Genomic DNA, 14,824 nt, shown 5'->3' with positions numbered 1-14,824 from the left:
CTGCAACTACATGTAGTATGCCATTGCAAATTGACCTCACCCCCCTAAAATAAGCAATCGAACAATTACCCCCCCCCCCTAAAACTCCCCACAAAACTACAAAAAAAGCAAAATAACAAAACAAAATCAGAAAATCTAAAACTCTTTCCCCAACCCCCAAAACACAACCCCCCCAAAAAGCAACTGTATTGTACTGCAATATCATAAAATATAAACCTTAAAAATGGACATAAATACATTATATGTATGTCCATTTTTATTAAAGGCTATTTTACGAAATCTAAGTAAATTATAAAAGCAAATGTGCATCAATAGGTTTGCGTCTGGGCCTGCATTGAGTCATGCAAAATGTTATGTCCTAGTTGCTTAGTATTAATTATTAAACAACTGCAGCAGTAAAGGACACACATTTTGAAAAGAGATACATGTACATGTATGTAGTGTACATGATTAAATATGATTTATGAATTTCACTGCTTTTAAAACTATTTCAACTACTTGCCTATACATTCCATGTACAGTTTGGATTCAATCATGAAGGTCAATTTAAAGTGTTGAATATTGGATTGGGGCTTGAACAACTCAAAGGTAAAGAAATACTGGTATTTCAATCAAATTCACTGCCAACTCATTGGGGGAACATCATTGCAGTGCATAACTCACTATTCTGTCAGTATCTGTGACACATGGCTTCAAGTTCAATTTTCAATAGCCAAGGGTTCTAAACTTTTAAATTTTGCAAGCTTCAATATACAGCTGATTGTACATGTAGATATCAGTACAGGGCAATCTACATGTACATGTATGTAGGCCTACAAATTTATAGTGCAAGGAATATCTTGTGTATTACAAAATGGATTTACATGTACATGTTGGCCTGCAATTGTCCCAAAATTTATAAAATCAAGTCTTTTTGGTGGGGGGGGGGTGGGGGTTCAATTAGGTTCCATTTAAAAAAGGATTCATTTGTAAAGAAACAAACGGCTATTAAAGACAATTTGATTACCTACATGTATAATGAAAACTTGTAATTTTGAAGCCTACAGATTATCTCATGTAATTAGAATATCAATAGCATCTGTAGTACAGATGGGAAGAAACATTTCATGTGGTGCCTGTTTTGTGCCTCTGCATCTTGTGGGTACAGTATGGTGGCTCGGAATACGCTTGATATTAAATTTGGGCGATTATGAGAAAAAGATGGCAGGGTATTACGGCCCATTGAGGCGTGAGAATTGATATGGTTGATAGGTGAAGTGGCTCGGCAATGATGAGATTTACCGTGAGGGCGCCAGGTGGCGTGGAGCTCCTATTACTGATGATCATTCATCTTGATGTGAACGACCCAAGACATAATGAAGAAGAATTATATGCCTTCAACTATAAAACAATGTTATCGGTATTGTATTCCTCAACCTTGTAGATCACAAACACATTTATAGATTACAAAGAAGAATGAAAGTCAGTGTTTGAGACCTTCAAATATGTATACCGGTATCTGAACTTGGTATCTGAACTTAGGACCTACATGTATCTTCTCCAGAAACTTTGTGATGATACATAATCATTGTGTCATTAATATTGTGGGAGCTAATGCCATTGAATGGTTCTTCATCATCATCATTGTCATCATTGTCATTGTCATCGTCATCATCGCCATCACTATCATCATCATCAACATCGTCCGCATCATAATTCATCCATCGTCTTAAAAACACATGACCAAGGTCAAAGGTCATCTTAGGTCAACAAACTTTGGGCCATGTGGGGGCATATATTGAATTTCAATCATAACTAAAAGTTTATGTATTTTAATAGTTAATGAAACTTGGATATACATGTTAAAGCAATCAAGTATCCGCAAACATTCTGTGCAAATTTCAGGTCACATGCCAAGGTCAAAGGTCATTTAGGGTCATAACTTTGAAAGTTAATAGTTCTAGTTCATGAAACTCAGAAGTGTAGTAGCCATTTTTTATTTAGCACGTTTGCCATAATGACCCAAAGCACTTTACAGCATATTATTACTCCAGTCATCAGATCCTTGCATGCCTGCATACAATGTATGCACAGTCTCCACTCCCTGGGGAGCGTTCCAACAAGAGTTCCAAGACTCATTTTCTGGGCATACTACACAGGCTTTCTCATCCTACTGGGTACCCATTTAGCACCTTGGTTGAGAGTGGCAAAGTATGGATTAACGCTTTGCCAAAGGACGCTAGATCTCTGTGGGATTCTGTTTCAAGGCAAAAGGCATATAGATCTTTGTGGAAGCTGACAAAATGCTGAATTCATGCACAATGTCCCAGTCAAATAGTGAATTCAATTTTATTGAACTTTAATCTAGAAATACTAATTATTTTTTGTTTATTTCTATCTTGCAGCACTTCTTTCGCTTAACCAATCTCCGTCATCTTGGACTAAGTGATAATGAATTGGAGAGACTGCCAGCGGAGATAGGCAATTTCATGAATCTCTTGGAGCTAGATGTGAGCCGCAATGGTAAGTTACAGGGGAAAACTATGACAACATGGGTTGATATGGAGGGGAAGGGCAAGGCTTATTATTTTCACATAGAATAAATCATGGACGATGATTAATAATTGTAAATCATGGGGATCTATTTTAACGTGCAAAAAGATGAGTTGCAGACGTAGTGATGCATGATTCCAGGAAAAGTATTATGGGAACTACAAACTTTTAAAGTAATTAAAATTCTTTCATCAGCATAACGAATTACTGTATCAAGGACAGGATGTACAAAGTGCAGAGTGAATGAAGGATATGACAAAAACATATTTACTTTATTTTTAGACATGGTTATAATATTACTGCGTCAATATTGATTGTTGACTGAGTCAGTCAGGTGTCTTGACGACCCTGTCTGAAAGCTCAAATGGGGGAAGTTCTTGAATCAACTTGGGAGCTATCACCAATTGGCTCCAAGTGATAAATATTAATTGCATTTTATACCAGCAACTCATCTGTCACTGTTGTTCTAATCTGTCTCCTCTATACAACATGTCAGAAATATTTTTCCCTCTCTTTTAATAATTAATTGATTTACAAAGTGATTCAATTGATATGTTTATTTCCCTGATGTCAAATAAAAAAAAACATGTTTCATAAGACCCCCCCTGAAAAATAAAAAGAAACCACACAAGTGTCCGATTGGGATTTGAACCTTGAACCCTCAAGTTGTGAGTCTGTAAAACAAACCACCATATACACTGGCATCTTCTCTATAGTTTATACATTCTCTGGCTCTCTGCAAATTCTTATCAAAGAATTATTGTCTTGCCTGCATAGCAGAGCGAGACTATAGGCGCCGCTTTTACGACGGCGGCGTTGTCAACATTGAAATCTTAACCAAGGTTAAGTTTGTGAAATGTCATCATAACTTAGAAAGTATATAGACCTAGTTCCTGAAACTTGTACATAAGGGTAATCAAGTATTACTTAACATCCTGCCTGAGTTTCAGGTCACATGACTAAGGTCAAAGGTCATTTAGGGTCAATGAACTTAGACCATGTTGGGGGAATCAATATCGAAATCTTAACCAAGGTTAAGTTTTTGAAATGTTGTCATAACTTTGAAAGTATATGGACCTAGTTCATAAAAGTTAGACATAATGGTAATAGTGTATAGTTGAAGATCCTACGTGAGTTTCAGGTCACATGAGTAAGGTCAAAGGTCACTTAGGGTCAACGAACTTTGGTCATATTCAGGGAATTTGAAGAATTGTCATCGTAAGTTTGAATTTTTATGGATCTAGTTCATGAAACTTGGACATAAGAGCAATCAAGTATCCTTGAACATCCTGTGCTAGTTTCAGGTCACATGACCAAGGTCAAAGGTCATTTAGGGTCAACAAACTTTGGTAATGTTGGGGGTATTTGTGGAATTGTCATAACTTTATAAGTCTATGGATCTAGTTCATGAAACTTGGACATGTATGTAAGAGCAGCAATGTATCCCTGAATACCCTGTGTGCGTTACTGGAACATGGCCAAGATCAAAGGTCATTTCAAGGTCAATGAACTCTGGCTGTATTAGGAGTATGTGTTGAATTGGCACCACCACTTAAGAAGTTATGGATCTAGCTCATGAAACATCGACATAAGGGTAATCAAGTATGAATGGTTCTTTTGCACATATCTTCGGTCACATGTTCTTGGTCAAAGGTCATTTTGGGATCAATGGATATAATATTTTATTATCATAATCTTCTGTGAATAATTATTCATGGGCTGTTTTCAAAGAAAGCACTGCTGCTATATCAAATTGCGTAATCCAGGCGAGACTGCCAGAGGCGTTCTACTTGTTTTTGATAATTTTTGAATAATAATAAAATTACGTGATATAAACCCACCAGCAACTTATGAAAAACAACATTGGGTTATTGGTATTCAAAAAGGAATGATGATTTATGAGATGGCTTTGACAGTTTCATTTTTTTGTTACTTTTGTTTTTCACATAAAAGTATTCCTTCTACTTGAAAAATCTCGAAAGCAGTGTTCTGTGTGTGACGAATATAGAAAAGGAAAAGTTAGATATTTTTCAGGAAATTAAAATGATCACGGCGAAATTAAATGGCTTCCTGTTATTTTGTTTTTTTAAGCACAGGAGTGTATTTCTACATGTATATGTCATGCTTAATCATCTTTTTGATATAGAGAGTAATCATGAAGAGAAGACATCTACTGTACATCTAGGAATTACATGTAGGTACAATCAAAGTTAAGATTTCAAAATCAAAGTGTAAAAGAAATAGAAAGTCTATCAATTCTCCCTTGGAATTTGATAACAGCAAAATCGCGCTCTACAAACAATCTTTTCAAATATCCAGGATTGGAAATTTTTGCCTTACATAGAAAAAATGAAAATGAATGAAATAAGATACAGTAATAATGATCTTGTTGCCTAATCAGTGTTAATACAACATGTATTTCACATTTCACTTGGAGCAGAAAATTGTAATAATTCTTGTTTTTTTTATAGGCCCTATTCCAAAGGTTTTTTTTTTCTTTGGAGGGAGGGGGGGGGGGGGGGGAGTGACACCATCTTTCATTCATTTGATGATTCATAAGACTGTTTTTATTTTTTCGCTTGTAGGGCATCCCTTTAATAGAGATTTACCATTCCGTTACAGTGACAGCCCACTGAAACTTTCGACTGACAGGTTTGGACATTCTGGGATGCACCTTTCCTTGGAACCCCCATCTTGGGATTATCATAAAATAAAGCTGTTTTATTATCTTTATAAGCTATGGTCACTTGTCTGAAGTCCCCTTTAAATGGAGATTTGGCTGTACAGTTGAATTATACAGATAGTGATAGCACGCTGAAACTTTAAAGCGACGTTTGGGCATTTTGGGATGCACCTCTGTGACCTCTCCAAGGAAGCTCCTTCATGGCATAATCATAAATAAAACTTTATTATCTTCTAATTTTCTATGGTCACTTGTCAGTAGTCCCTTTCATAGAGATTTGCCAGTGCATTGCAGTGACAGGCTGACAGCCCACCGAAACTCAGAGTGACGTTTGGGCATTCTGGGATGCACCACTCCGAGGAAAGAGGAAGCGTGGGGACAGGATGAGGTTTGCCAGTTATCACCAGAATCGATCCTGGCATGTGTGTGTAAACAGGGTTCTCGCCTCCTCCCTGCTAGAACTGCAAGTGTAAACAAGACTATCAGTTTCCTCCCTAAAAAGCCACATTCGTTGCGCGTAAACATTGAATTTCCGGATCCTGGCAGCACGGGGGAGCGGCTGAAGGGGACTTTAAAACAAAACCGGGGCCAGTTACTGGATGTACAGTTGATGTGGATCTTGATATTTCTTGTAAATGACTTGTACATGCAGGCCTATAATTCTGTAGAATAGTGTTCCCTCTATTTTTTTTCATAGAGGAGAAAGGTTACAAATCAAATGCAGAAATGAGAATGGAAAAAAGATAGTTTGATACAGACTGAGTGAAAAGTTAAGTTATCTCCATTCTGAAATTTTTCTCACTCAATGTACATGTAGACGTACATGTATGAATTGTGTTAAGTTGTACATGTACATGGTACATGTAGCTGTTTTGGGTTAGAAAGATAGAAAGTAGCCTTTTTAAAATGGGCTGACTTTATCCAGGATTCTTTAATAGGCATTTTAGACTGAATTCACACCCCCCCTTTAGACAATTTGATATTATCAATAGTCGCATTATAGCTTTCTTTTTATGCCACTGTACATGTACATGTAGGTTTGAATTGAAAGTATTCAACTTAAAAGAAACTTACAAGCTATCAATAGGGCCTATAGCTCTTTGCCGTTATAAAGAGATTGACCTGAAAGCAGCGCTACCATGATTTACATACTCTGTGCTATTTCCGTCTCTCTCCTGGGATTACTGTGAAACCTTCCTGAACCAAACCCATTGTACGCTGTACAATAGTTCAGTGACTAATCTGGGTTGAAACCCAGCGAATTGATAATTCAGTATTGTATGACCTATAGATAGATCATAGAGCTATTACAGAAATAGCTCTATGGATAGATGGAAGGAAAAGTATGAGTTATCATCATTCCTTTAAAATCAGTGGACATATGACTGTATGCTCCTGTTTAATAAAGAGACACAATTAGTAATATGATAATGGTATTGCTTTTTTTTCTACTTTTAACAAAATACAGCCTTTTGTACCTGATTTTCCCATAGAACTGCAGTTTTAATAGATTGCTGTACATGTACTGTAATTGGCCAGTGGCCCTTGGTTGTAACATCTGAATGTATATGTCTTGAAAATATTTGTCGTAATCATACATTTTAATTACACTTTTTAATACACATGGCGCTGCATATACATGTAAAACTGCCAAAGTTTTGCCTGAAGACTATATCCTACCCTCGCTCTGCTTTTTCCCATATGAGCTGCACTTGTTCTGATTAAATACACCCAGTGCATCAATCTTTAATTGTTTTGATCCCCTTTCCATCCCTTCTCTTCCATCTTTCATACATGTAGGATTGATGAGGAATTCTGATTCTTTTACCAGGGATATATGTACATGTATATGTCATGTAGGCCTTATCTCATAGAGTGGATTGTTTTCATTCTGGTATTATGTACATCGCATGTCATTCACTATGCCTGAGTTCTTGAAAAAAATTGATGATATTCAGAAATGGGCGATTAAGATGAACTGGGGAGGGGGGGGGGGTAAAAAACCTTCCCCCAAAGTTGGTTGAATATCACATTTCACATCTTTACATCCAAAACCATCTATTTCCATTTTCCAGAGTTTGTTTTTTATTTGGGTTTTAACTGTCATCATAATCTACTTTTCTGCAGTGGAGTAGTGAAGAGTCACAAAGAAAGAAATCAATATGGCAGCCCTCAAGCATCAGGATTATAACGTTATGGGCTGATGAATTCAAAGTGCAAAATTGGAGGAATCCTGTCTGGTACTATTATTTTCTTTGTATAGTTCTATTTCATTGATTAAAAGTTCAGGTATCTTATAAAGTTTTGTAGATCAGGATATTAAAGAAAACTATGATTCTAAGTGGTTCTCTTTGGTGACACTGAATTTCTTATTCTTTATTTTAGCGGTCAAATGGTCTTCATGGAAAACCTGAGCAGTCACCAGTAAAAAAAAATATACAATAATGCCCACGTGTTTGATATATCGGTACATTATGAATCAATGATCATAATTTTTGGACAGAACTTTTTTTATTTTGCAATTCATTTTCAAGTTATGCTCTAATAGCGAAAAGTGATTCAAGATGTCAAAATACTTAATTTCATTATTATTTATTAATAATCCAAGTGTGTGGGATTGCCCACATTTTAAAAGCTTAAAAAATATGAATTCTGTCCAATTTTTTTTGTGGGGTGGGTGGAGGGGGAGTATTTTGATGTGCCTATAACGACACTGAATGTTGTGTGACGCATGACTTGGCAGCTAATGTACCTTTTAAAGTAGAATACTTTTGATTTGTCTTCAGAAAGTTGATTCAGAGAAACATTGTGTAGGAGGTGCTTCCTGTTCAAGTGAATGTTACATACATGTATCAAGTAAATAACAAGATCATGCACTTTAACAAGCAGACTTTGGCAGTCCTACATACAGGAACATCATAAATATGGCTGAGGGAAACTCTAAAACAAGGTTGCTGGTGTTACTATCAAGGGTTGGAAATGGGTTTTAAACTGTTACATGGGTCTTTGTTGCACATGTTACAGTTTTATTTTATAGTTTCAGATATTTGAAAAAAATTTAAAGTATGAATTATTGTTAGAACTGAAACTTAAGTTTTAAAGAGGAAAGGGTGACATTGAAATGTGAAAGAGGAAATTTCCCAAGGTACTTATATGTCTAGTCTGGACAATAGTTGACGTAAAAGTGCCTTTCTCTAAGCTTTGCCTTCCATTACACCGAATTACAGTGCTGAGAATATCTTCCCTGAACAGCAAAGTGAAATAATTTGAAAGATCCATACATGAACATGCACATGCGGGACTGAGGGAGCACACATATTGCTATGTTGTTACAGTAGTTCATGCAATGATACCTGTGCACAGAATCCCGTGGGGATGTTGACATCACGTCTTCAGTAAGGAAAGGAAAACCCATAATTGAATTCCCAAATTGCATTAGCCATGTAATAAAGATGAAAGCTTTGGATTTCATAGTGTCTATGCTTGTGCTCCCATTGCGTCACTTGCGATTTCCATCCTGTTTTCTTGCTCTTTTGAAAGTGCTGTTGGATTTCGAAAGCAATTAACTGATGTAAAAGATTGCCTCCTAAAAGCATTCATCCTGCTGGGAATATTGAATTTTTAATGGCCATTTTGATATTTATTTTGTTATTATTACAAAAATCCATTCAGTCATTTCATTACTGGATATTCATTTATGTTATATCCCCCAATGTTTTTCATTTCACTTTCCTTTACTCTTTTAATATTCTTTTCTAGTTGTGATAGTCGAAGATACCACACACTGTACAATCAATTAACTAAAAAGTTGAATGTCTCCATCAAGAACAACTTTTGATACAAACACGTGTGCTATTGCTGCAGTGTAAGGAATGGACATATAGGCATTCGTAACTTAACTTTAAGTTATTTTTAGGCCATTATGCATCAAAATTCAATAATATTTCTTTTTGTGCAAAACATTTCTATTTGTCCCACTCCCGTGATGTTATTTTCACGTCTGATTATTTTGTGAAAAATATGAACAAAGTTTTTTTCGTTACTTTGTTGTTGCTTTCCATATACCATGAATGCCTTCTTTATTTGTAGGTGGAATAATGGAAAATGATTTTGAGCATTCCATTGTGAACTGTCACGTTCATGACATTCTTGTGATTGAGAAAGGTTAGGGGTCAAGTGGAAATTCATGCTACAAATTTATTCCTCACCTTCCCGACATGCATGAGAGTGAATTTTTTTTCTGTAACCAACGCTACAGTACATGTACTTGGAGTTGGATGCAAGTAAAAGTCACTGAAGGTGTGTATATTGCTACTGCCAGGCTGCAAACATACAAAACTGCAACTTAAAGTTATTGGTTAATACTTTTTTGTTGTCTTTTGTCTGTAAAAGACACCATAGTTACTTGAAAATAAACATATCCATTGCAGTTTTGAAATACAACCTGAAATTCTCATGTACATTTACAGCAATGGGAAGTATTTTTATTAAATAGTTAAAATATTTATAAGCAAAGCAAATGATATCTACATTTGAGATTCTCTCTTGAGCAATTCAAGAATATCTTAGTCTCTGTCCACTATACATGTACATTACATGTACATATGTATACTAAATATTGCAACTAAAACAAAATTACAGTATTACACTCAAAAGGTACCATTTGTTCTACCTTTATGTCTACATGTATGTACATGTAACAAGAATTGTCTTGTATCAGTTTCCATAGAGAAAAAGCTGTCTCTTTTTAATGATATTTTATGATATTATTAAAAATAAGAAATTTTCTTGTAAGTTGTTAATACATACGGACATGTACATTTAAGTAATCAATTTTCATTAATATTAAATTCAGTCTGTGGAAGAAATCTCTATTCATTTTTCATTGTTTTGAATATTCTGAAATTTTAACAGTTCAGGGGCAGCAGAACGGTCTTGAAGGGGGGGGGGGGCTGACCATGTAAAAAAAGAACACAATCCGATGGTCATATGATGGTGTTTTATACATGTTTATTGTAAGAAATGGGGGAGGGGTGCTGAAGACCCCCCCTTGCACGTAGGCCTACATTTCATGTTGTGTGCGTGCATGTAATAGAGAGGATTGGCGGTCAGGGGAGTTGGCAGTATTACATAGAGCTCTCTATTAACATTTCTCTTGTAATAGTAGATCCATCAAGTTTAATTACCCATGATCCAATGGGGGTAGATTACACGAAGACCTGCCCGGTTTGTTAGTATTTATACAGCACGAACTGTAGTCTGCATGTCAATTATAATGGTTGAGAATCTTACTGAGATAAGGAGAGGAGCTTGCAAAAATACTATTGATGTAAATAATCTGATGTTTTTGTCTTATTCTTCATACATGTATAATGGTATTATGTTGGACTCGGTCCCTGAATTCCGTTAAAAAAATATTCTTATATAGTCTGTCAAAAATTGTACACTAAGGTGAAAAACTGAAACTTGTTGAATCATATTTTAGGATTAAATGGCTTAAAGGTAAATGGCTGAATGATTTAGAAATAGAAAAGGAGAATTACAGTAAAAGGAGGACATGTTTGGAATAATCTTTACAGTATTTTGTAAATTTTTGTATTTATGCTGGCATGCTGGGTTTTCTACATGATGTTATGACTTCCAGCCTACTTACATGTGAAAGAGTTTAGTACTTGATTGTGTGCCAAGTTAGGCTAATAATCCTTAATGAATGATTCATGAAACCTAGACAGTAAACGCCTTACAAGTATAACTTTCTGCATTTTGAGCTTATATTGATTTCGCAGGAGGGAAACGAAAAACATTGAAGCAAATCTTGAATACGATAGATCAGCAATAGAAGTTACATGTAGCCTATGTTTGTTGAAAGGTTATGTAAAGTCGTCTCAGAGTAGTATATCAGAATGAGGGTGTGTCCTTAACTCCTTATTAAAAAAAGAAAAGCCCTTTGAAATGAAAAAATGCGACATCATTTATAATGATGCTGCAGTGCAGGTTCAGGGGAAATTGCATTTTTAAGTAAAAAATTATACATTATTTTAATACGTAAACTGTATGTATTTAAATATTGTATCTCTGAACACTAGAAAAGATTTAACAGAGTTTATTAGACGTTGAATTGAACTTCGTCTTTGAATTTTTGTAATTCCCCCCCCAAAAAATCAGTATCATTACTCTGGAACAAAATACAGTGTGGACGAACATTGATGATTTACATAGAAATTTGAAGTTTTGGATAAGCGTTTTTCAAGTAAATATCCAAGTCTCAGTTAAGAAAAAACAAACCTTTCTTTTATTTTCTTTAAATGGTTTGCTTTTTGGATGTGCCCAATTGCTTGATGAACTTGCTTAGCTGCTTAAATACCCATATACATGTATTTCTTGATGCAATGCATTCACATGACTTTTTGTTGGATTAATTGCTTGGTATAATAAGACAAAATATCGTGCATGTTTCTAGTAATGACTGTGCTAAGTTAAGTGACAGATTGCCTTTAACTCAGTAGCAATCAAAAATGGCTTTTTGAAATTGACAAGGACTATTTTGAACATTTTAAGGGACCATGAATTGCCTTTTTACCCTTTAAGGGGGAAAATATACATGGGGCTTGGGCCAATGTATGAATTGTAATTGGCTGGTTAGCTAAAAATTAGTCTCCGAAAGTCTTTTTTTCTGTAATTTTTCCCCCTGGCCCTTGTGCACCCCCATGATGATTCTCTGGCAATGTAGAATTTTTTTTTTCTGCTAATACAGTATGAAAAGTATTTGGTTTAACTTAAAATCAGCATTGTACACTGTATTGAACACAGTGCCCTGTATTCTGAAGTCAAGTTTAATTTAAACTCTGGTTTACATTTGTGGTTTAGGTATGGATGGCCAATAGTGGCATAAATCTTTAACAGCAGAATTTCAATGTATCAGCTCCCTTTTCTCTCAAATCATTCTTAACTGTTTCTGAAAGATTACATAAGATGGCTTTCTTTACCATTCACGAGTTAGGAAAGAACACAGTAAACAAGAAACATACAATGTAAGGACAATTTTGACATTTTTGGCTTTCCATAATTTTAGCACAGACCAGGGTCTAAGTTAAACCTGACTTCAGAATATGGGCAGTCAGTCTGTATGGCATGGCTTTCCTTTATTAGATGTACATGAAACTGTTTTCATCTTCAATCAATCCTGACATGAATCATAAATAACTACTCTCTACATGTACATCTTGTTTTATATCGCAGTGTAGGCTGGGTAGTGCATGCAATTTGTTTAGCTTATTTGCTTGAAGGTTGATAGAGATTTCTAAGAAAATAGATATTGGTATACAGTATGATGGCGATGACATTCCACCGTGTTGGCTTGACAGCATGCTGGGTTCAATCTTAACATTTTTTTTCTGTAGAAATACGTGTTTTTTAAAGACATTTATTTGTAATTTAAACCAAAGTTGTATCCAGTTGTTGGTTGGTCTATATCACATCTTCGTTTCATTTTGTTTTTTATTCTGTTTCTATTTTGAGATAAATTGGTAATTTCTTGATGTATTGATCATACACTTTTGCTTTTAAAATCTCTGTAGTTAATTGATAGTATGAAAATTGAGCCTTATGAAACCTCTTTATTAAGTGCATTATTATTATTATTAAAGCAATTTTTGGTCAGTCATTAAAATGACATGATTCCTGCAAGAAAGATGTGCTTTTGATTTTTGGAAATATGCTTACAAAGCTGGGAAGGGTGCTACATAATGATTTAATGCAAAAAGATGAGACATAAAAGGAGAGATTTTGACAAAAAACGATTTTACTAGTGCCCTGTTTTATAGAATTTTTTCATGCAATAGAATCCATAATTACGATTGGCTGTTGATTAGCGTTTTCATGGTAGTTAGCATTGGATGGCAAAAGTTATTCTCGATTATAATCGAGAATAACTTTTATGCAACGGGACCCTGAAGTTTACATTAAGTGCAATAATGATTTTGTTTTTTACAGGGCAGTACTTGAATACATAAAAGGTGATACATTTTACATGTATACTATAATGGTTATTTTTGTAAAATTTGCAAGTCAGTGCTCGGAAAAAAACTCAACTTATCAATTTTACCACATTCTCGCATGGTTTGCAAAAGGGTGGTAGATTGTGCGTGCCAGTGCTTGTCAGTTCCTGTGCAGCTGGTATAAGGGTGTTCGTAGCTCTTGCGTGCGATGCGAAATGTATATGTACATTGTGTGTTAGAGTTAATGTCCTTCTGCCTGGCAAAAAGGAAGGGAAATTGATACAAGTGTACAGATCCTAACGCCTTTGTGCTACCGAGGCGACAAATTGTACGTCTACATGTAAGTACAGTGGTGCAGATAATGCATCACTGATATCAAGTAAATCCCCAGGAACTTCCCATCTGCATGGACCCCATTTCATAAAACATTTTATCATATAAATGTGCAATAACAGTTTTAAGCTACTGAAATCATTCAATTTGATTGGCTGATGGTGAACTTGTCATAGAAATTGTGACTTTGTTGTTATATGTAACATGTTGTTTTGAAACAGTTCCCTGGCTCAAAATCAAAGGAAACCATGTGTATGTGATAAGGATGGATATTATATTGAGATGAATTACAGTGACAACTGCAAAAATATGACCAATCAGTTAGTCTTTAGTTGTTTATTCTGATGATTCTTTCCAGAAACAAATCAAAGCTGATCACCGAAAATACTGCAAAAATGCTTTGGTAACTGCTGTTGAAATGGTGACCGCGGAATAGATTCAGGTTGTTCAATTCACCTAGATCCGGAGGACAGTGGCAACATAATTATGTTAACCGAAAAGCTGGATTGATTTCGCCCAGTCCCCGGCATCTCATTCTATCAAGCCCCCTGCATGCTGTAGTCTTCGTTCTCAGACCCTATAATGGATAGCATTTTTCAATGGTACATGTATTTGTGGTTCTACACATCACTTTGCACTGTGTATGGGAACCTGTGCCTGATATTAATGGAAATAATGGTATTCATGGAGGTCAAAGTTGACAGTTTGTTACATAATAGAGCTCTTTTGGAACATTGCAAACTGACAATTGTTATCTTCATAATTGTACAATTTACTTTTTAAATACATGCTGGCCTACACGAGCAGAAAACCACAAAAAATAATGACGTATTCTGTCCATTGCACTCATAAACATTCATTATTTGTATGATATTTACTTTTGTATTGATGGGAATGATTGAACTGTGGGTATTATGCACAATTCTTGCATTGGATATGAACCGGACGGATGCCCTATTTCGCTCCTCAACTTGCTGGCAAGATTACCTGTTCACAGCTGAGTGCCCCTAGGGAAATAATTGCAGTGAACACAGCTAGAAGAAATTGCTCATCACCTAGTCTCAGAGAAAATACACTTTTCCCAGCATGCCCCATCTTTGGATAAATATTTAGAAACTTGTTGAATTGTCTTTTTATGTTGCTTATATTTTATTTCTGCCCACAGTGGCGGTCACGGAGGGGGGGGGGGGGGCTGGCCACACTGGGGATAAGAGAATGCACTGTGTCCCAGCTCATTGGATAATAAAAGACCTCTATTTTTGGTGCTTGTCATTTGTGC

The 14,824-nt window shown here is 35.6% G+C and overlaps 1 protein-coding gene across 16 annotated transcripts in view; it reads left to right on the top strand.

Moving 5' to 3' along the window:
• Positions 1 to 14,824, top strand: part of LOC121416499 (protein scribble homolog) — a 161,673-nt gene that overhangs the window by 23,329 nt on the left and 123,520 nt on the right. For all 16 annotated transcript variants that reach the window (XM_041610030.1, XM_041610051.1, XM_041610088.1 and 13 more), the window contains exon 2: positions 2,385 to 2,502. In XM_041610030.1, the coding sequence (XP_041465964.1) occupies positions 2,385 to 2,502 (118 nt within the window). The remainder of the gene's footprint in view (positions 1 to 2,384; positions 2,503 to 14,824) is intronic.

This window comes from Lytechinus variegatus, chromosome 1, assembly GCF_018143015.1.
Source record: "Lytechinus variegatus isolate NC3 chromosome 1, Lvar_3.0, whole genome shotgun sequence".
NCBI classification, from domain to species: domain Eukaryota; kingdom Metazoa; phylum Echinodermata; class Echinoidea; order Temnopleuroida; family Toxopneustidae; genus Lytechinus; species Lytechinus variegatus.
This window is presented reverse-complemented; position numbering and strand designations above follow the sequence as displayed.